Raw genomic sequence first — 22354 nt, forward strand, 5'->3', positions numbered from 1 at the left:
GTGTGTGTATGTGGCATTTCATGTGATGCGTGTCAGGTGTTTATGCAATGTGTTTTTGTGTGCGTGCGTGTGCGTGTGTGTGTGTGCGTGTGTGCGTGTGTGTGTGTGTGTGTGTGCGTGTGTGTGCGTGTGCGTGTGTGTGTGTGTGCGTGTGTGTGTGTGTGCGTGTGCGTGTGCGTGTGCGTGTGCGTGTGTGTGTGTGCGTGTGTGCGTGTGTGTGTGTGTGTGTGTCACAGGCATGGTGAACCGTGAAGTCCTGGAGCAGGTGGAGCGTGGCTACCGGATGCCGTGTCCCAACGGCTGCCCAGAGTCCCTACACGACATGATGCAGCTCTGCTGGAAGAAGGACGCGGACGAGAGGCCCACCTTCGACTACCTCCAGTCCTTCCTGGAGGACTACTTCACGGCCACCGAGCCCCAGTACCAGCCTGGGGACAACCTGTAGAGAGAGGGACCTGCTATGCTGCACCAGGCCAGCACAGCACATCCAGGGCCACCACTTAGCTGACCCATCACCCCCATCGCAGCCACATGGGAGCAGTGGAGAGCAGCAGCAGCAGCAGGACACAGGGCTGCAGCCAACACCCCTAACCCTAATCCTCATCCCATCCCATCCAAGCCAACCCCCACCCCAACCTGCTCTTCCCCCTTTCCCCCATTCCACCCTTCTTGCTTTACAGAGACAAGTAGCGTGAGCCAGGGTCCTAAACCACTGAGTTACTGTGGTACATTTCCTTCTTACTCCTTAAAGAATTCCCAAAACCCCTTATCCTACAAACTCAAAGAAAATTTGGGAGATTTATTTTAATTTCTTTTCTTTTTTTTTTAGTTCATTTTTTTTCTTTGATGTGGATTGAACAATTGTTATGGATGTTCTTGTGCCCTGCCCACCGTAAGTATGGGGTCATGTGCCACCCAGCCCCCTCTTCTCAAAGCCAATTTGAACAATGTGCAGGCAAAATGTGCTTTGAGGAGACTTCTGCAAAACCTGTGTGTTTGATGACTTGAAAATGATTCGTCACTTATTTTCATGCTTGCCCCTTCTGTAGCTACACCGTGCAGATTGGGGGGCGCGAACACTAAGATTGCTGCTGAAGTGGGATAAGGGGCAAGAAACTAAACAAAAAGGCAATGGCTGGTTCACAATTGCACAAAGGTATACTTACTTTCTATGAAACTTCATTTCTGTTTTTACAATTTTTTTATTTTCTTTGACAACACACTAAATTCTTTTTTTATTATTATTATTAATGAACAAAATGACAGACTGAGGATAATGAGTGTGTAGTCCTTTCAGTTTTATTTGATTGCTTTTTTTCCCTTTCTCTTCTTTTGTTTAGTGTCAATAGTGAGTTTTTATCAAGTGACCAATTAACTGTGGTAGATCATGGGAGATCTTGTCCTGCGACTGATGTGTGTGGAGTGAGGTAATGGGTCCTTCTCAAAACCTAGTGCAGTGCACTCCCCAGTGTATCAGTCACACCCAGTGATTGGATATTCCGTAGAGTTCACCAAAGAGTATCCAATCACTGGGCGTGACTAATTAGGCTGATACACTTGGAAGTGCACTGCACTAGGTTTTGAGAAGGGCCCAATGTGTGAGAGGGACAAACATGAAGTGCTGAGTGAATCAAGAGGCAAGTGAGGACAGTAGCCATTTTGAATGTATTCTGAATAAATTGTGGGAAATGGGTTTTTGAAAGCATATGCATTTGATTTTTTTTTAAATGGGGGATCCATGGGGTAGAATTGCAGAGATTGAGTGTTGCTTGTCTGTATGTGTTTGCTTTTTCTACACTGGTGGCAAATTATGAGTGGATTTTTAAGAATAAAACTGTAAGACATTTTCTTTCTCAGATTGAAAATATATATTGACATCTTGACAAATTGAATCATATCTCATAAAATAGCTGTATTTTGAGGGCTGTGAAGGGCTGATCTACAGAACCTTTGTATTAAACAAAAAAGCAAGTTTTGTTGCCATTTTGTTTTGGAACAATCTGTAAATCTGCAGCCAACATTTCCAGGTGTAAAAAGTGAAGTATGAATAAAATGATTCTAATGGTGCAGAACTCATGTGATTGACCAGTATGCATCTAGCAACGTACAAGCATGAAATCAATATATAAGTCAAATGTCTCTGCGTTTCACTGCATCCAAATCTTCCCCAACGAAATCTTCCTTGCTAGGGTTCAATGTGATGCAGCCCTCAGAAATTGCACCAATCACTAAATCCACTAGCCTAAATGGGTGTTTTAATAGACCTCATCAACCTAACATTTTACCCTGTGAAATTAATCCTAAAGACTGCTTTCAATAAATACAATTTGCCAAAAGTAAATTATATAAAGGTGGTCGCGTTGGCCCCATCAAAGGATAATGTCTTGATGCCTCAGTCATGAAAAGACTCTATGGCCATTAATATTGAGAGTTGGCCACTGCAGTCAGTCCCTCGCCCAGTACTGGCATTGTTCCATTGAGGTGACCTCTCCTCTCACCTAGAAGCCTCAGCCACAGAGAATTTGCACTCCCTCTAATGGTTTTTCTGTGTATGGTAGAAGAGTATTTCATACAGGCTTTTTGGCCACATACAAGCACAGATATGGAGGAGGAGCATTCAAAAACCGCCAAATGTGTTTCATCCACATTCCACCCTGAATTCATCGCTATCACCAGCAGAACGACCTGTCCATTGTCATATATAGACTGTGCCTGCGAAGAGATGATTTCGTCTCGATTGCAGCTTTAGTGTCAGCTTTTATTAGATCTGGAAATGGCTTGTCCATCGTGAAACTTAATTTGTGACTTGGTTTGGAAGAAGGTTATAAGAAAGTGTTTTCCTCTCTGTATCAGATGTGTTTCCTGTGTTTTGTGTAATGCTGTGGTACGTGATTAAGGTGGGCGAGGCACATCTTAAGGTATGTCTGTGCACTGTACGTCCTACTTAAGTGGAGAAGATGTGTGGAGTGGGCTGCCCAAAGGAACACAGATGGATGTCTATGGAATGGATGTTTTACTACCTGTGCCCAGACGATGTGTTGTGCTGTAGTCTTTCTAGACAGAACCTGTAATGCCTATGGGAGAAGCAATGGGCAAGTCTCACCACTCGTTTCTTGGTCAAATTAACCCAATTTACTGTTTTTCCTACTGAGATAAGAGAGGTGGAGAGTCTTTGGGTTTTTTTTTTGTCAAACTGTACTGTGACACTTTAGTCTTCAGGGGGTAATTGCAATGTCATTCTAGCAGAAAACCACATATCAGCCTTGTCTGTCATGGCCCCATCCCCCTTCTCCCCAGACATTATTATCTCATTTTTGAAAAGGGCTATGGTGTGAAATTCTCTTTTTTAGAGCTCCAATAAAGATTAAATGGAAGGTGCTAGATCACAACGCCCTGGGTATGAGGCTTGGCAGCCGAGATGGCTACACTTACTAATCTGAAGAAATTGTACAGTGACATAATAAACTTTTATGTAATGCTTTTACCTGCTTTGTGGTCTGTGGCGTGTCCTTTCTGTGCACTGGTAACATTGCCCAAAAAGTGTCCACAAACCCCATTCATTTACAAATGCATGCCCAGGACAGGACAGTTAAAAGGTGACGATTCATATGCTGTAGTTCCTTCTTTTTTCCACTCAAAGCACTTTCAGAGTCCATTCCAACACAACGATGTTTATTCTACATGGCACAATACGGGTCACTGTTCACATCAGGTTCAAATGCTAGCCATAACATTAAATAAGTGACTTACACTGTATATGGAAAATAATTTATTTAGTTTAACACATGGAGCCTTAATTTGACTGGGTGAGCAAATTGTAGTCTAACGTGCCAAATGCATGAGCCACACATTCACACTGCCGGGCAAGAGTGGGACACACACACACACAAGACTTCAGACATTGCCTGTAATTTAACTTGGAACCCATGAAGTCTAGGAAAATACATAGGGTTTCTCTTTTTTGTCGTTTTTGTTGGTGCTCCCTGCAGTTTTCTGTGCCCGAACATTGATCTACACCACTGAAGAATATCATCATCATTCTTAATTGTCATCTCCTGGCCTGAAAAGACAGAGAGAATGGCTTTGTGTTAGTTTTTGCAGTGAGTGGACATAATGTTCACATAATGTAAAGCAGATATGTTTGTCTTGCTATATTGTGCTGTAATATTAACCTTTAAATTTAAACAGTTGTAGTGGAGATGTGTTTTCAGTAGACAAAAGCACATATAATCAGCTACGTAGATAATGAAATGGTCAGGGCCAACGTTTGCCTGTTTCAAGTCTAACAGGCAACGAATGCCCTGTGTTTGGTCTGTTTCACCACCAAAAATAAAAGAGGATGGTGTTTTTGTGGCACAGTGCACCAACTAGCTCTACCATATAAGGGCAACCTTGCTCATGGAGACCCAGCTTCGAATCCAGCCTGGGTCATCTCCCAACCCTACCCCATCTCTCTCTCCCCATTAGTTTTCTGTCTCCATTTTCACTGCCTTGTTTGCATAAAAGCTAATATATATATATATTATATATATACAGCTTTGGAAAAAATTGAGAGACCACTTCAAAATGTTCATTTTCATTTTTCCGAGTTTGCTATGGATAGTTATGTGTTTGAGTAAAACAAACATTGCTATTTCATTTTATAAACTACCGACAACATTTCCTCCGAATTTCGAAAGAAAATATTGTCATTGAGATCATTTATTAGCCAAATTTGGCCAATGATTTGGAAACATTGCATCTTATGTGTTATTCTGACCATTTGAGATTTTCTGCTAATGAATGATCTAAATCAGGGTTTCCCAAACTGTGGTGCGTGCACCCCTGGGGGTGCGCGACCTGTCACCAGGGGGTGCGCGAGCTGAATAGAGAAATGGTGGGTACGTGTGTTTTTTTATCCAGCAGTCAGCTAGTTTTAATTGTTTGATGAATTGTATCCTGGAAGGATCCATCTGAAGTGTAATTTATAACTCATAGACTTGTCATGCAATAAGTTCCATTGTAATGATGGCAGAAAAAAACGTCAGGTCGATTGGAAATCAGGATTACCCAAAAAATGTGCGGTGGTGCAACATTCGCTTAGGGGGTGCGCGAACCACATTGAGATGTGAAAGGGGGTGCGCGGGGGAAAAAGTTTGGGAACCGCTGCTCTAAATGACTATATTTTCTTTCGAAATTCGGATGAAATGTTGTCGGTAGTTTATAGCAATGAAATAGCAATGTTTGTTTTACTCAAACACATACCTATCCATGGAAAACTGAACATTTCGAAGTGGTCTCTCAAATTTTGCCAGAGCTGTATTTATATAAAAGAAAACAAAAGTAACTCACCGGACCCTCTGCTTGAACTGGTCCAGAGCCTCCTCGGCCACATACTTGACAAAGTCAGGGCCCTCCACCTCCAGCTCGGCTGGCACGGACAGCGTGAGGAGCGGAGAGTTCAGGATGGTCACCTGCACCTTAGTCTTGCCGTCTGGCCCGCTCTCGCCCTCACCAATCTGTGTCTGCACCTGTAAGTGTTAAAGACAAAAATTTAAGGACAACTGCAGTACGTGAACCATTACTAGGAGACTCGAACCTTTTTTGCAAACATATTTCCAGCTTGCCTGCCATGGTTTTACAATCACAAGTACAATACTGTACAGTGAACTTTATATTAATCTTATCTTAATTTAATCATCAAAATAATCTGAATTTATCATCTTAATGCCCAAAGAGAATAAGGTACTGCATATTTTTTGTTGTTGTTTGATGACCCCCGTGTCTGTCATTTCAAGATTCAAGATTCTTTTTAATGGTCCCGAAGGAAATTTGTCTTGGACATACATAGCTGCTACATACACACACAACACTTATACACATGCCGCCAAAAAAACTATAAACAAAACAAAAAACACATAGACATTCATACATACTTACATACATACATACATACATACATACATACATACATACATACATACATACATACATACATATATACATAAAGTGCCATCATAGAGATACTACAGTCCAGTGCATATCTACTACAGCCTCCTACACACATACATGGCATTACAGGAGGGTAGTTGTTTCTACGCAATAATCTGAATTTATCATCTTAATGTCCAAAGACAATAAGGTACTGTATATTTTCGTTGTGGTGTGATGACCCCCATGTGTGTCTGTGTGGTGTCTGCACCCCTTACTCTGATGACGCTGAAGAGGTCGTCGGGGGCACTGTTGTTGCTGGCCAGCTCGGTCACCCAGTCGAACTCGGCGGCCATGTTGCTCAGCCAGGTGACCGTGTCGTCCGTGTGGCGCTGCACGATGTCCAGGACCTCCTCGTACTGCTGCTTGGCGGCCTCCAGCATCTCAGCTGCCTCTCCCAGCTCAATGTTGAGGTCCCTGATGTTGGGGCACTCTACGCACAGACACATGCACGCACACACGCACACGCACGCGCACACACACACAGATATTAATATCTCAAGTTGAACTACTGTACTACAGCTGCAGCACAAATACTCGTGTAGAGAGGATTGATGCTTCATGCAAGCAACACTTGAAGTAACAGATGCTATTTAGGCCTACTTCTCTACAAGTACAGAATCGACTCCAACTCTCCAACTCTCCAACTTGTTGATTTCCATAGCAACAAGGGTATAACTGGAAACCATCATCACGACGTCATCAGTCGTGTATGTGAATGTTTTCCTCCATTGTATTGTGTGTGTTTCTACTTTTATGTACAGTATGTTCCTCCATACTGCTGTGCCTGCTTGTGTGTGTGTGTGTGTGTGTGTGTGTGTGTGTGTGTGTGTGTGTGTGTGTGTGTGTGTGTGTGTGTGTGTGTGTGTGTGTGTGTGTGTGTGTGTGTGTGTGTGTGTGTGTGTGTGTGTGTGTGTGTGTGTGTGTGTATGCGTGTGTGTGTGTGTGTGTATGCGTGTGTGTGTGTGTATGTGTGATTACCTGACAGCATAAGTGGTTTAACATAAGATATTTACATCTGCGTGCCTGCTTGCGTGTGTGTGTGCGTGTGCGTGTGAGCGCATGACATGTATGCATATTATAGTAATTATTGTAGTGTGCCTTTTTACCTGACAGTGTGGAGCCCTGGCAGGCGGAGCACTGGTGCTGCAGCTGCCAGCACTCGGAGGACTGCCTGCGGAGGGCCCGGCACAGCTTCCTGTTCTCCAGGAAGCGCGGGAACAGCTCCCTCTCTGCAACACGCACACGGACCAACACACACATTCAACACATTACTTACTGTACAGACGAGATCAGTGATATTCACCCAGAAGGCCAGACCAGTGAGGATTGTACACCTTTCTTGTTCTTGCTTGTATTTGTGTATCTATGTAAGCTATTAGACACCTTAATGTCCCTCGGGATTAATAAAAGTATACTCTACTCTACTGTATACTACTCTACTCTACACATGTGGTTTCTCGCGGAACAGTTCCTCCTCCAAAACACAGACATATATACTGTACATGCCAATGAGAAACCAGGCTCAACAGTTAGGATAGACACGGATACCGCTTTCAGCACATTACATGCCAAGAAACGCAGGGGTACCGCTAGAAATCTTGGACCCAGTGAAAAAATTCAAATTTAGCCTGCAATGCTATTAAAATATTACATGAATACAAATACAGCTACAAGTACAAGCCAGCAATGCTATTAAAATAATAAATGAATAGTATTCAAAGGACCTCCTGTCACCACCAGACCCCCTAGAGCTGTCAAAAAGTTTCACCTCTGGTGGCGCCCCTAGTCTCAAAACATTACAGCCAAGACACCAATCATGTCAAAAACCAGAATTGAAGACCAGTGAGTGCAGGATTAAACACCCTTGCACGTACAGTACACATGTGGTTTCTTCCCAAGCACTGAAAAAAACACAGACTCACCCCTCTTCTTCTCCTGCTCGGCGGCGTCTCCGATGTCGTCGAACACCTGTGTAAGCACGGCGCCGAACTCCTCCACCACGCTGCGGCCAAAGTCGAAGAAGGACTCCATCACCTCGTCCAGGCCCACACCCTTGAGGAAGCCGGAGTCCAGGTCCTCGCCGGGGGATGGCAGCGCGATCTCCATCTCCATCTTCTCGGCCTGGGCCTAGGGGTGGGCGATATGGCGATATTAATCGTTAATCGTGAAATTGCGAATCGTGAGTACAAGATCGTGACGAATCTGCCAAAGTTAAGAAATCGTATAGATCGTCTTGCAGTGAGGATTTACTATCAGTATCGGAGTGATGTCTACTTACTTGGTGTTTTTGTTTTCACTTTTATTCGTTATATTATTGTATTCTAATAGTGCACTTTATGAGAGTGTCATCAGTGTATTTACATTTAATTAATTGCTAATCACAAATTGCAAATATATAAACTTCCTGTTTTTGTTTTTTTGTTGTTTTTATTTTTTCGATGGAAGATCATGATAAAAAAATCGGAATCGAAATTTTGTATTTAAAAATCGTGAGACGACATTTTTGCCATATCGCCCATCACCTACCTGAGGGTCAAAGGTCTTGCGCAAGTTGGCGTCGAGCTCACGGTGCATGCGGGAGACGAGCACGGCGCAGCGGCTCACCAAGCCGCCCACCTTCGCCAGCAGGCTGCTGAAGGAGTCCTCGATCCTCACCGCCTCCTGCTCGGGGCTCTCCGTCGGGCCGTCCTCGATCACCACCGCCTCCTCAGAACGACGCGGCGGCCCGAAGTGGGTGCCCACCTTGCGGAAGAAGTTGCCCACCTGTGAGGAGGGATGAGAGAGAGAGAGAGAGAGAGAGAGAGAGAGAGAGAGAGACAGAGAGAGAGAGAGAGAGAGAGAGAGAGAGAGAGAGAGAGAGAAAGAGAAAGACAGAGAAACAGAGACAGGGTCAGGGACAGGGACCGGGACAGAGTGACGGGGACAGGGACAAAATCAGTGATGCCTTTTAGCACCAGAAATCAGAATTGATTACCTTATTGGCTAGGCAGGATATTCCAAGGGTACTCTATTCCAGGGATTCTTAACCATAGGGCAGCAGACCAAAGTTGGGCCGCGCGCACAACCTTCAGGGCCGCAGACAACTTTCAGTTTCACACCAGTGGGCCGCCAGGGCCGTGGGACTGTATGGACGAGTAGCGTTAGCCCAAATGCTTCAGACGCACTAAGAATAGTTTTTTTTACGCACTAAGAATATTGTGCGCCTTTTCCTGAACGCATTTCTGTCATAACGCAATGACTAGGCTACACTCCGTTGTTTTTTGTTTGGGGGAGGAGACTTATCAAGAACAAGACGGTAACACACGTTGCAATAGGCTATTTGGAAAAAGAGAAATTACCAACCGGTTTCCAGCTGATTTGGCGACGTCTTCTGTGTCCTAATATCATCACGTTTTATTAGTTAATAATGAGGTGTACGTGGTTACTCAAAATAATTCTAGCTACTGATTCTTTATCCATTATACTTGTCCAAGTATTCACACATTAATCCTTTCACAAATTATGGTTGGTACTGGAAAGTTTTCCATCCGGCTGTGGAATTTCTTTTCTTTTCACGTCGAGTTTTCACATCAGCAGAAAAGCGGCATTCGAATGTGTGAATGACTCTGGCTTGTTAAACTGTGAGTGGATTTGAGGAGTGAGCTTAAATAAGTGAGATTAACATTAACATTAATTAATACAGTGGTAGGCTATCCCTTGTGGAAACAAATAGGCTACTTCAGTAATAGCCTAATTATTTATAATTTCTATCATATATTATACTATATTATTATCCCAATATAATATAGTATAATATAATATAACATAATATAATATAATATAGCCTAATATAATGTAATATAATAAAATATAGGTATTAATATGGGCCCCGGGACACTGTGCACTGGAAAAAATGGGCCTCGACATCAAAAAGGTTAAGAATCCCTGCTCTATTCTATATGAAAAGTTGACCGTACACTGGATACTCTTTTTTTCTCTTTATTTTTTGAAGTTCCAAAAAATAAAGAGAAAAAAAGAACAGTATCCAGTGTGCGGTGTTTAATGAACTCTTCATATTGATCACTATTTCCTGCCTTACACCTGCACCTGACAGCTGAAGGATTGTGCACAAGGACTTTCATGCACTTTGGTACTCTATTATTCTAGTCTATGGACATGATGCGCTGAGTACCCCTTATATTAACTCACACCCTATATCTCTCCCTCATAATACCAATGTGACTTTGCTCCAAGTCAAAGTCCCTCCTAGTGGTACACATTAGGAGGCACTGCTGTACACTACACTACCAGAGTTGTAAACTAGAAGTAGAAGTACTTTTAAAATATGTAATTACAACACTTGCAGTAAGATATTACAATATCACACTCTTGCTGTTGTAATAAGAGTACTTCTACTTCTACTTTATACAATTCTGTACACTACGGTGGCCTAAGTACCCTGTTGGTGAAGGCGGAGAAGCTGCGTCTGCAGGTGGAGGTGTAGAAGGCCTTGCACTTCTCCTCCAGGCAGGGTCTGCAGTCCTCCCAGAAGGCTGCCACCGAGTCCTGGCACCGCTCCTCCATCTCTCCCAGCTTGTTCTCCATCTCTCCCACGAGCTCCTCTGCCCCCTGGTGGCCACAAACGGTTAAGGTTTATCTAAATGTCCAACCTTCTTTGTGTATTGTGGAAGTTTTTGAAAGCTATTGTGTTCAACGGCGAGATGAAGAATAATAGAAATGGGCTTTCTCGCTGCTTGAGAAACACAATCGTGTGAAGTGAGGCTGAAAAGACAATGTAATTAACAACAGAGGTCATTAAGATGCTCCTTCAGATGGATTGTGAAAGCTCAGTCAGCCTTGCATAACAGGGAGTTGCTGAACCAACCAAAGACTCATCATTAGCACTGAGGTGATGTGGTTAAAGGTGCGCTGTGTAATATTTGTAGTTTATTTCCAGAATTCCTGCTGCCTATTCACAAATGTTACCTTTTTCATGAATACTTACCACCAACATCAAACTGAGCATTCATTATGTCTGGGAAAAATGCCCTTTTCATACACAAAAAGGTGGATCTTCTCCGATACAGGCCATAGGCAGCACAGTTTCAATGAGTAGCATTGTTGATAATAATAATAATAATAATAATAATAATAATAATAATAATAATAATAATAATACATCAATTTTGTATAGCGCTTTTCTAAATACCCAAAGACGCTTTACAGAACATATAACATAAAACAACAAAATGAACAGACATTCAAAGACATACAGAGACTAAAACACAACACAACGGCAATGGAAAGTTCTTTTTTTTCCATCATGACGGTATGGAGCGTTCACGTTAGTGGAAATATGGAAGCCCACGGCGGGGGCGGCGATGAAAAGGCCAATACCTACTCTGACCACAATCCTACACAGTGCACCTTTAAGTCCCCACCTTTTTCTTCTCGCCGCTGCGCTGGAGGGACGTCATGAGGTGTTTGTGCTTCTCCTCGTTCTTGGCCATGACATCCTTCATCTGCTTGATGCCGTACAGGGCCTTCCTCACAGCCTCATCCACGTACTTCTCACCCTCCATAGACAGCTCTGCAAGATTAATCACAAACCAGGTTTTAGTTGTGTGTGACTTACTGTAGTAGGCTATGTACTATATATTGATGTGGAAGTGATAAGTCAAAGTGGCAATTTAATTGGAACAATAACACATTATGAGAGCACAAAAAGGAGAGAGAAGAGGCCGCATGAAAACAAGCTTAAATGTGGAGAGAGGTGAGGCAGAGTGAGAATGCCATCATATATGTGGAGGGGTTAAGTCTTAAAGTGATACTGTCAGTTAGCCGCCATCTGGTCTCATCGGACTCAATGTTAACTGCTAGCTTAGTAGCCTGGTGAACCAGCGCCACCCGCTGGACGGCAAAATGTTTTGTCTACGGGTGGGTCTGGCCTCGCATAATGATTCAATGAAGCCAGAATGCCATGAATCTGGCAAACCAATTACAACGCAAAGATGTGTTTTGAATCAAAGCGGGCAGGGTTTTGAGGGAAGGTTGTTCTCATCAACAGTCTTCGGATGTATTATGCATCGAGGCCAGACTAAATTAGACATCCACATTTAGTCTGGTTTATCAGGCTACTAGCTTAGAGGTAATATGTGCACTGCCATACCCAGAGAACGATTGAAAGTACAGGAGAAAGGTAAGACTCAATCATTTAACTCAAGGAGAGGTGTAAAATAATTTCGAAAAATGGGACAGTGTCACTTTAAGTCCTGAGCTGAGCTGAGCTTTAACTTCCTTTGCACAGGTACAGTAAAAGGAGGACTCACTCAGGGTCTCCTCAGATAGGTGTGTGTGTGTGTGTGTGTGTGTGTGTGTGTGTGTGTGTGTGTGTGTGTGTGTGTGTGTGTGTGTGTGTGTGTGTGTGTGTGTGTGTGTGTGTGTGTGTGTGTGTGTGTGTGTGTGTGTGTGTGTGTGTGTACTCACGCTTCAGGGTCTCCTCAGAAATGCCGGGAAAGGGCCCCTCTTTGGCACAGTGGAAGACGCCCAGAGAGGCCATCAGCACGACAGCCACAGCGAGGGCCCTCATCCTCACGACACTGCTCTTCACACGTCACAGAGGAAAGCAAAACTGGGCACAATGTGAAAGAGAGATCTGCGTGAGACAGTCGCAATGCAGCATCAGATGTTTAATGGAAAGGAAACAAACTCATGAGAAAAAAAGATTATTTATGTTAATTTCCTTCAAAACTCCAAACATACAGTAGATAGGAAACCCACTTATTTGTAGGATAAAACATATGCATTGCACACACAATGCCAGATCGATCAGTCATTAGGTTTTCCCCCAAATATAATGAGGTCTGTTTTGAATGGTGAAGAATCACATGGAAAGGCCTCACCACTAGGGGGTAGAAATAGGTAAGTGGAGACTCGAGAGGTTAAAGCAAGCTGGCTGGGGAGCAGCTTTGGCAGAACATCAGGCTTTAGTTTTGGGGTCAACATTTTGCCATGTTTTTTTTTTTGTTCAAGTGGCGGTTCTGTCTCTCCCCTTATTCTCTTACACTTTTTACTTTTCTGCTTTGGTGCGGTGGGAATATACGGAAAGATCTGGCCAGCAGATTAAAACACAGGTATGCAGCAGTGAGATTTGAAACAAAGATAGGAATGTGGAGCTGGAACTGAGGACGAACATCCTGAGTAGAGTATAGTACAGTAGGTCAACAGTGGAGTGGAATATTCTTGAAAGATTATTCAGAAGCACCTTTGACTGACCTCTTGTTGCAACATCTAGTCCATGGGCTGTTTATGTTACATCTCACTCATTAATTCACCAGATTAACTTTGGCTGACCCCTTCCAGTTCCCAGCCTATACATGCAAATCCCTGGCATCACACAATGTGCAGCTTAAAGCTATGTAACGGGGCTAAGGGGAGCATGCCACATGACAATAAGTCCAGGCTGGGACACTATGTGTCAGAAGTTGCACCCAGGAGTAAACAGCTTTTGGCGTTCTGTGTCTCACATTTGCCTCCAACTGTCCGACTGCCTCGTCCTGCCTCGGCCATATGTTGTTTGTCTGGTAAGTCATTTAAGGGCTCCGGCGACACTTTGTGGAAGTTCAAGGCAAATGCGAGCATGACCAAGCTTGTTTGCCCCCCTGACGTCATAACAACAACAAAAATCACTGTCTGCTGCCCAGTGTGAGGTGTTACACTCCCAGTGTGCCCGTGTGGTATGAGTGATCCAATTGCAGAGCAATGACTTACACAATTGTTAGTTAATAGGCTGAGAGAGGGACAGGCTATCCTGTTATCCTGTCCACTGCGCATGTGAGGTTTTTTTTGATAGAGGACAAGCCAGCTACTTGATCTGTTGCATGTCGGTAATTAGTTTGTTATTACTGTTTTTTTTTTGTCTTAGTTGTTATTTAGTAGTACGGTGAACATAATTAGATCTTCATCGAAGTTCATAAATCCACACCTTTTTTAGACCAATTACAAAGTCCAACAAAACAAATACACTATGCCATTGTATGGCCTACTGTGAAATATAAACCTTTCAAGGAGAATGTTATAAGAATTAGCATTTGCCATACACAATGATGATACATAGGTGGTTTAAACTATCTGTCTATATACCTGTCGCTGTTAGATACACATAGATAAATGGACACATCAAAATCCCTCCTTCAGGTAGAGGCAATGGTTTTATGTCCTGCAAAGATAAATTGTAAGTTTACTTACCAGTGGAGAGGAGGGAGTCCTTGTCTGGAAACGGTGTGTGGAGGATGAGTGTGTTGTTGACTTTGCCTTGAGTGTTCTATTTATGCTGCGTAGCGCCAGTAGTGATCCAATTAACGTAGGCCTATTTGCTCTTCTAATCCAAGAGTTAACTGTCAAACATACATTTCTTCTGTGAGTTAATATTGTGAATATTCTGAGACACTCCTACTTTTTCTATAGAATATAGATTATAGAATATGGAACAGAAAATAGAATATATAATTGAATTCTTATTTTCCACATATCCTTTGCTTTTACAAAATGGATAATCCTGTCAGCAACAGTTTGGCATTAGAGGTTATTATGGACCTCTGGGACGTTGTGTTATGTATGCCGTTACGAGAGCCCTGTTAAATAGGGTAAGGATTGCTTCTCAAATATCCAGAGAATATACTGAGAGTAGAGCAGCATGAAGACGTTAAGTGCAGAGGAATCGCTAGTTGCCTGCCTCAGCCTCAGCCTCAGCCACTAACCTTGACAGGTCACAGACTTTGGACAGCTGCTGTGCATTAACGGCTGGTTTTCCGCATGCATTCAGATGTATATTTATGTAGACCAAATGAAACTGCCATCTCTGGACACACGTGTTGTCTTGGCCATGATCTCAACGACGAGGTTCTCAAATACATCTTGGATCTGGTTTAAAATAAACCACTCCTTATCGCGCACCCATTAACATTGCACCGCCACATGGCCCCAGAGATAGATGACTTCCATGAGAGATTTATATCTTCTTTGTCTTGGAGACAATGCAACCCCATCTGGGCCCCTGAGAGCACAGCAAGGCGATAAAGGACACACAGCCATAATGAATTCTATACACTTCATCAGCCAGTCGTTATGTTAACTTAAAGCAAGCTTTTCCTACCTTGGAGTGGTTACAGGTGTAATTGCACATATAATGACAGAGCCCTGTTAGTGCTAATGCTATTAGGCTCGGCTGGGAGGGTTCTGGTAATTGGGAGCAGTTCAATTCACTGTTGTGCAATAAGATGAAATCGTTAATCGGGCTATGGTGCCACCCAGAAGAAGAGTCAGTACATCACTTCAGGCTTTGTCTGCCTATTGGTACACGACACTGTGTGTAGTTGGAAAGCCCTCTGGTGGGACGTGGGAAAGAGCAGTACTTTTAAGTGAGCCTAGGTCAAAGGCGGTTTGTTTTAGGAGGCCCTTGTATGGCTTTAACTGTCTGTGTATAGCGAAGTGACAGGGAAAGGAGAGTTGAGCAACAAGGAGCGAGGGAAAGGACATTTACTGAAGGTCTCGTCTATCCTGCTGTGAACCATGTTGAGTTTGTACTACCATAATGCTGCAAAAAAAAAAGATGTTTGTCATGCAATGAATGTCATGTACTGTGTCATCCGCCATGTAGTGCTCAAATGTACAGATGTGATTTTAATGGCCTGCACTACTGTACATTGTAGATTGTCCAGTATGTGTGAGGAACATGTTTGAGCTCCAACAGTTGTCAAGGTTTATAAAAGATGATTTGTCAACCACTTAAGCTTTGTTTTGGTCAAATTGATTTTCAAATTTTGCAGGAAAACATGGGTGAAGGGGCACTCACTGAAACAGCTAGAATGTGACATATCTGTCAAAATAAATTAAGTGTGTGTGTGTGTGTGTGTGTGTGTGTGTGTGTGTGTGTGTGTGTGTGTGTGTGTGTGTGTGTGTGTGTGTGTGTGTGTGTGTGTGTGTGTGTGTGTGTGTGTGCGTGCGTGCGCGCACATGCATTTGTATGTGTTTTCAGACTTCATGATGTACCGATGCAGGCTAAAATGCAAATGTGAAGGAGTGAAATGATTGTTATTATTATATTTTAGTTAGTGTTGGTAGAGGCTGGTCAGCAATGTGCACATTCCCCTTCAGTTTCTTATTAGTGACCCACAGCTCATTAAAATCTGCCCTTTTTTCAAAGCCTTGACCCAGAAAATAGTCGTCTCAGGCTCATAATCAGAAACAGCCAAGACCCCGGTCTGGTTTGGCACAACTAACCCCTTTCACACCTGTTTTTTATAACTGCCTTATCTTCTGGGCTGCATACCTGCCAGAGTCAGTAAAGAGACCAAATCAGGAGTCATCGCATCCATGGCCGTAACTACCATTGAGGACACAGAGGCCATGTCCTCTGTATTTTTTTTTTCAGTAATGTAAAATTTATATGAAGATTGATATATGATCAACAATGATAAATTCAGTCTGTATGTGCCACCCCCATTTATCCTCAAGGCAGTGATTAATGACAACAAACTTAAGAGTTTGAAGCATTCTAAGTGTACAGTGTGCAGTACAGCACGCAGTATTTGACCCCGGTAGGCCTGTTTGAAAATGTCTGGTTAAGGCCCTGATCGCATCATCTCCACTAAACCAGTAGGAGAGACCTATAGCCTGAAACACTCAGTTGAGTAAATGTGCATTCAAGTGTGTGTGTGCCCCATTTGCGATATGATGCCACATATATAAGACAAATCGTGTAAACCAGAAGTGTGCAAATTCAAGCCCAGGGGCCACATGCGGCCTGCTGAGCCATTTCATGTGGCCCTCAAAGAAAGAATACAAATATAACTAAAAATTGATATGGTCCCTCAACATTCTTAAAATGGCTGCCTAAAACGGGGGTCAGCGAGTACATGAGCTACATCTAGGCTAAATACTTTTCATTAGTGCAGGAATGACATGGCTGACAAGTTACATGCGTACAATATTTCTTATTATTGACACGAGCAAGTGTTGCCTGCAAGATATGATCCTTCAATCAATATTCTAAACCCAGTGTGGCCCACATTGGGCCAAAATAATTGCCAACTCCTGGTGTAAACAATTTGTGCAACACACAAGTTAATGTGGCATGTATGTTGCAACATCATTACCTGTTGAATGTCAAGTTTCTGTATCCTTGTCTAATGGATGAGTGTACAGTACACCATAACAAGATTCTGTACTTTTTTGTCTCCTATAGGCTAAGCGTATAGCACATAAGGTTTACTGGATCTGGGCAGTATCCGAAGATTCTGGGGTCTGGACTCTGGAGACAGGAAAGATACAAAGCGCTTTGTTGCATTCTAAACCAGAGGGAGCTTTCTGGCTACATCCACAGCCTGTAGTACGCTGTTTAGACTTGGCAGAAGTTGTGTTTACTGTTGCGGCTCAACATAGTTACATGTTAGAAAAACACCTAACATTTGTCATGAACTACCCTCAGAATTCAAAAATATCTTCTTTTGGAACGAAATAATTCTGTGCAAGTGTGTCATCATATGAAACAGCTTTCCCATGGAATAAAAAAAAAGTTAAAAGATGATCTATGATGTCTGAAATCTGAACAACTTCATAACATGTCACCGAATATATGCTTCATCACTTCAATGTAGGCTATAAAATACTTTTTCCCCTCCTATGGCAGTGCCAGATAATACAGTAGGCTTGTCCAGGTCACAGCCCTCACCTGGTACTCCAATGAGGCAGGGACAAGGCTTTGTACAAATGAAGAAAACACGTGGTCTCCCCGAAACCCTACGGGCTCCCAACTTCCTTTTCCATCTCAACTGTTTTTGAGGTCGCTCGCCGTGTGCAGGCATTGCACTCGAGACACCCTGACTTCAACTCTTTTGAGCGCGAATGCAAAGGTTCAAGGGAACGAGTACCGAATACCGACGCCGCCAGAATAGAAGTTTAGGGATTAATTAAACTATTTTTTGTGGGTTCCCACTCACGTACTACTATTCTTCTGGCTCCCCCTTTTCAATTTCGAGGGGTCGCTGAAAGCGAATGGTTCAGGTGGGTGGCGGGCATCCATCTGCTTTTTCCTAAGTTTTTGGGACATTCTGGAAGGTGCGCCGTTGCATGAACAAGGAGACAGTGGTCTGAGAGTGTGTCTGCGCTCTTGTGTCACTATTGAGCCAATGCTATTGCTATGCAATAGATGTGACTACGGACCCAAGTGTCGCTCAGAAACGTTGCATCTCTGTGAAACACGATGAAAGGTAAGTGTTGGTGCTATGTACACATCTGTGTACACCATTAGGTATGTTTTAGTATTGGGACTGAAACGGTGCTAAAACGGAGTGTGCTGCACTAGGTTTGTCAGTAGTAAACTCTTTCCTTTCTCTTGAGACATGAGTAGGCTACAACTCCTGTGACATCTGGATACAATTATACGCTCGTGGGGACAAGGTTGTGGAATTGTTTGCATTCTTAATGGAGAGTTGGCAGACAATTAAATAATAGAAATGGGAAGAAAAGTTGTAAAGCACGGATGTCAGCGTTCACTTCGATTCTGGTTTCCAATATTTTACGATATTTGTCTTACAATATATTTGTATTTTGTGGACTTTTTCTTAATCTCGGAAATATCCTGTGAACTTAGTCCAATTGTGCGAGCTACTTCTATTTTACGCACTTTTACGCACACAAATTCCAGGTGTTCCGTGTAGCTGCAGATGCATATTATTCCAAGTGCTTCACTCGTCAGGATACCGTTATGCAGTTGTTGCCTTTTTGGAGAGCGTAAGGTGAATGCAAAGGAAATATTGAGTCAGGATTATATAATAATAAGAAAAGCCTCTCTGTGTTCTCAACTCTAGTGGAAGACTTCGCGAAGCTGCTGACACTGACATTTCCAAGTGAAATTCGTCAGTGGCACAACTGGCCGATAGAAAAGTTGCCTTGCGTTCTGCAAACCCCTAACAATTGATGAAGTCACAAAAGTTCATGATATCAACGGATACAGCGTTTACGTCTTTTCTTACAACTAGAAACCAGTTACCAGTCGTAGACTTGTGATCGCTAAATCCAAACATCCACGTGTAGGCCTACCTAAAAGAGTTAACCGAAAATGCAAGCGCACAATGCATGAAGATGAGACAGAGGAATTCGATTATTTCCATGTGGCATTCCAAAAAGGCTGTTTATGTTGGGAATATCTTTCTCGTTGGTTGCAAATAGTCGGATGGCATTCACGTCGCTTTTGAAGAAAATATCAATGTGTGAGACTAACAGAAATAATGTTACTATTCAATCATTTAGAAAATAAAGAGTTATTGAACAACATATTTGTTCAGCTATTGTGGTGACTTCTTCCAAAAGTTTGTGGACATATGGGCTATACTGCCATCTGGTGGAAGTACAACAGTACATAAAACTTTTGTAAGGTCTGTCCTCAGACAACATAAATCCCTGTCAGCATTTCTTAAAACACCTTCACATGGTAGCTGTGACTATGTATTCATTCATGACCACTTTTGATTTAGGGCTGAAGATGTTTTTGTCTGTTGGCGCTGACTGGATGGACAGGAACAATAGTGTGGGTGTTAAGACAGAATAGTGTTTTTTGTTGTTGATGATTGTATCTCACTTAAAAATAGACACAGTGTGACCTGGTTATGACATAATATCCACTGAGATTTACCGCATTTAGCTGTCATCAGTTATTTACAAAACCAAAAACCATCAATCCATCCACTTGTAGGCCCCATGATAATTACAGCACTAAAATTCACATTTTGTCCTAGATAGACATGAGTTGTAAATGCTTGTAAGATGAAGTAATTTCTAACTTGAGAAAGAAAGAAAACCCTCATGTCATTTGTCATCCAGAGATGGGTTCTGAAATAGGACTTCCACAATTAGTTTCAGATGGGAGAACTTGTTCAGTCAGCATTCCACATTTTAATGATTCTCAAATGAGTTTGTCTGTGAGGCATCCTGATGGCAGAAACACACATGCATTTGGATATATTTTAAACCATAAGTTAAACTCTTGTTGTATTTTGGGGGACAGAAATGCTGTATATGATAGATCAGTGGTTCCCAACCTTTTTCTTAAGGGACCCATGTTTTTACTATTGTAAGCTTTGGTGACCCAACCACGCGAGCGCCCGCACGAGACGGAAAACTAATTTTAGTTATTTTATTCCTCAATTCGTCTTTGGTCAAATATAGAATAAATGTTTAATGTAGCACTTGCAATTTGTGGCTTATATGCATTTATTAGTTAAATGCTTTGTCTTTTATTCAACATCGGCTATATATATTTAAAATGAAACCCCTTAAAATCAAGAGGGCTCCGCGACCCCCTGTGGATCTTTGGCGACCCATAAGGTGGGTTCCGACCCATAGGTTGGGAACCACTGTGATAGATGGACTCGCTGAGCCTAAACCTGTGTGCAGGGTAACCAGCCAGTCTACCTAGGAGGCCAGCAATGGTGTGTGTGTTGACCTGAACCTTTTGTTGTTCAGCTGATAAAAGCATCAGCTAACAAATGACAAGCACATGGGTATTATGATAACAATACACGCCGTATCAGCAACAGAACTGTACTTGCCGGACACCCTCGACCTCCCACACACAAACACACACACACACACACACACACACACACACACACACACACACACACACACACACACACACACACACACACACACACACACACGTGCGTGTGCATGCACGCACACACGCACGCACGCATACACACATACAAACACACTCTCTCTCTCTCTCTCTCTCTCTCTCTCTCTCTCTCTCTCTCTCTCTCACACACACACACACACACACACACACACACACACACACACACACACACACACACACACACACACACACACACACACACACGCAGGCACACACACACACACACACACTGAAGCCACTAAAGAACACAAAATTTGTGGGTTCATGGCTTGTTGCTAAATCTTAGTTGCTATGACAAACAAAAGAGACCAATGTGTGAGTGCCTTGTTTAGAAATGTCCAGGAGGACCCTCTAAAGTACACATTCTTTGCAAAAGACCAAGATGTGAAGATTGCAGGGTTCAAGAAGGGAGCCACATGGCGAGGAGAGGCCTGACTAATACTAATAACTCCATTCCTTGGCATACAACGTCTACAAGCTCCATGGAGCTCCTACCATTTCCATTTCCAGTGTCTTGCTGTTTGTTCCTGGTTGGGGTGAACCTTAGAGCTTGTCTAGTTGGTGGGACAGCAAGACTTGAGGTCACTCGCTGTTGGGGTCCTCTCTGGTCTCCTGCAACTCCGCAGTTTAGTTTTGGGGAGGGGGGGGCTTGCGTTGGCCTTGGAACTCACAAAGCATGTGTGCTTTCTTTATTTTCTCTGGCCATGGACAATGACACATAAAACCTCCTGAAGTCACCCCTGTCCTCTCCCACGAGCAGAGTAGCCACATGAAAGGAGTCCATTGGCTGCCTGCTAGGGCCAAAACGATGTAGGCCCAGAAAGCAGGCCGGCTCTCCTTTTCCTGCAGAGGATGTGGTGATGCTGTGGTTTCGTTAACCTGCAGAGGGACAGTGTCCACTCTGCTTAGTGTTATCCTGATCTGCAGGGCTTTTATAAGTTGGCCACATGCGCAAACAAAGTATTATGACCTCTGAATAACAACATCCTGTACCGTATCGTCTGATAGGTCCCAGACTGCTGGCACGGGCTGGGAACAATTTATGAAAAGTAGCCTTGCTCTTGAACAGCACTAAATGACGTTGTAATATGACACCATCAATTTTCTTACTATCGTCACTTCCTTATTCCTCACATTCTCCAGAATTCTGAAGCTTTGCCATGAATTCAAAAAAGCTATTAAAGGCCTTATCACATGTGCTCGTTTGTAGACCGTATTAAACATTGACAGTATTCTCCTTTGTAGACAGTATTCTCTAAGTTATTTGGAAATTGGCACAGGAAAAGTGCATTTTTTTATTGCTCTCGTATTTTTCAGTGTTTTAAAAGAACCCTTATCATCCCATTCCCTGGAAGGCTTTCACTATTAAGTTATCTAACATGCCTGTTACTGTCATCATTTTTTGCAGACGACTTCGCAGATGAGGAGGAAGTGCAGTCCTTTGGCTACAAGAGGTTTGGTGAGTAAACAGCGAGGCAGGCTGTGGACATAAAGCCCACTCCCGCAACATTGTTGATGACAACATATTGAACTTGTTAGAAGAAAAACAAAAGATTTACAATGGCAAAAGGGTAAAAGCGGGCTAGAAGTAACAAGGGGTCATGTCCTGGCGGCCATTGCAGCTGTTTAAAGGCGCACATGCTAACATAATCAGGAAAGGGAGAGAGGACTTGGGCCAGAGAATGAAGGAGGGATTTTTGCTCT

General features: G+C 43.0%; 3 protein-coding genes across 3 annotated transcripts in view; 2 read left to right on the forward strand and 1 right to left on the reverse strand.

Moving 5' to 3' along the window:
* The window catches only part of yes1 (YES proto-oncogene 1, Src family tyrosine kinase), a 37619-nt gene extending 35914 nt beyond the window's left edge, over window positions 1-1705 (forward strand). The window contains exon 12 of the mRNA XM_063219167.1: window positions 237-1705. Coding sequence (XP_063075237.1) covers window positions 237-445 — 209 coding nt within the window. The 3' untranslated portion in view covers window positions 446-1705. The remainder of the gene's footprint in view (window positions 1-236) is intronic.
* Window positions 814-14395, reverse strand: clul1 (clusterin-like 1 (retinal)). Its single transcript, XM_063219168.1, has 10 exons — window positions 14200-14395; window positions 12439-12583; window positions 11394-11542; window positions 10411-10581; window positions 8500-8736; window positions 7896-8100; window positions 7080-7202; window positions 6189-6403; window positions 5332-5510; window positions 814-4060 (listed from the first exon to the last, which is right to left on the reverse strand). The coding sequence occupies exons 2-10, from the start codon at window positions 12539-12541 to the stop codon at window positions 4042-4044; spliced, it is 1401 nt and encodes a 466-aa protein (XP_063075238.1). The 5' UTR covers window positions 12542-12583; window positions 14200-14395; the 3' UTR covers window positions 814-4041.
* Window positions 14396-17690: 3295 nt separating this feature from the next.
* colec12 (collectin sub-family member 12) overlaps window positions 17691-22354 on the forward strand; it is a 44634-nt gene continuing 39970 nt past the window's right edge. The window contains exons 1-2 of the mRNA XM_063219169.1: window positions 17691-18221; window positions 22059-22109. Coding sequence (XP_063075239.1) covers window positions 18215-18221; window positions 22059-22109 — 58 coding nt within the window. The 5' untranslated portion in view covers window positions 17691-18214. The remainder of the gene's footprint in view (window positions 18222-22058; window positions 22110-22354) is intronic.

Source organism: Engraulis encrasicolus, chromosome 16 (genome assembly GCF_034702125.1).
Source record: "Engraulis encrasicolus isolate BLACKSEA-1 chromosome 16, IST_EnEncr_1.0, whole genome shotgun sequence".
Lineage (NCBI taxonomy): Eukaryota > Metazoa > Chordata > Actinopteri > Clupeiformes > Engraulidae > Engraulis > Engraulis encrasicolus.

Bases quoted from the DNA above. Each gene is read 5' to 3' on its own strand.
- clul1 (XM_063219168.1), bottom strand. From the start codon at position 12,541: ATGAGGGCCCTCGCTGTGGCTGTCGTGCTGATGGCCTCTCTGGGCGTC. The intron at 10,582-11,393 runs GTGGGGACTTAA...TGTGGCCACCAG, and splicing joins GCAGCGGCGAGAAGAAAAAG to GGGGCAGAGGAGCTCGTGGG. The intron at 8,737-10,410 runs GTACTTAGGCCA...CCCTCCTCACAG, and splicing joins TCTCCGCCTTCACCAACAGG to GTGGGCAACTTCTTCCGCAA.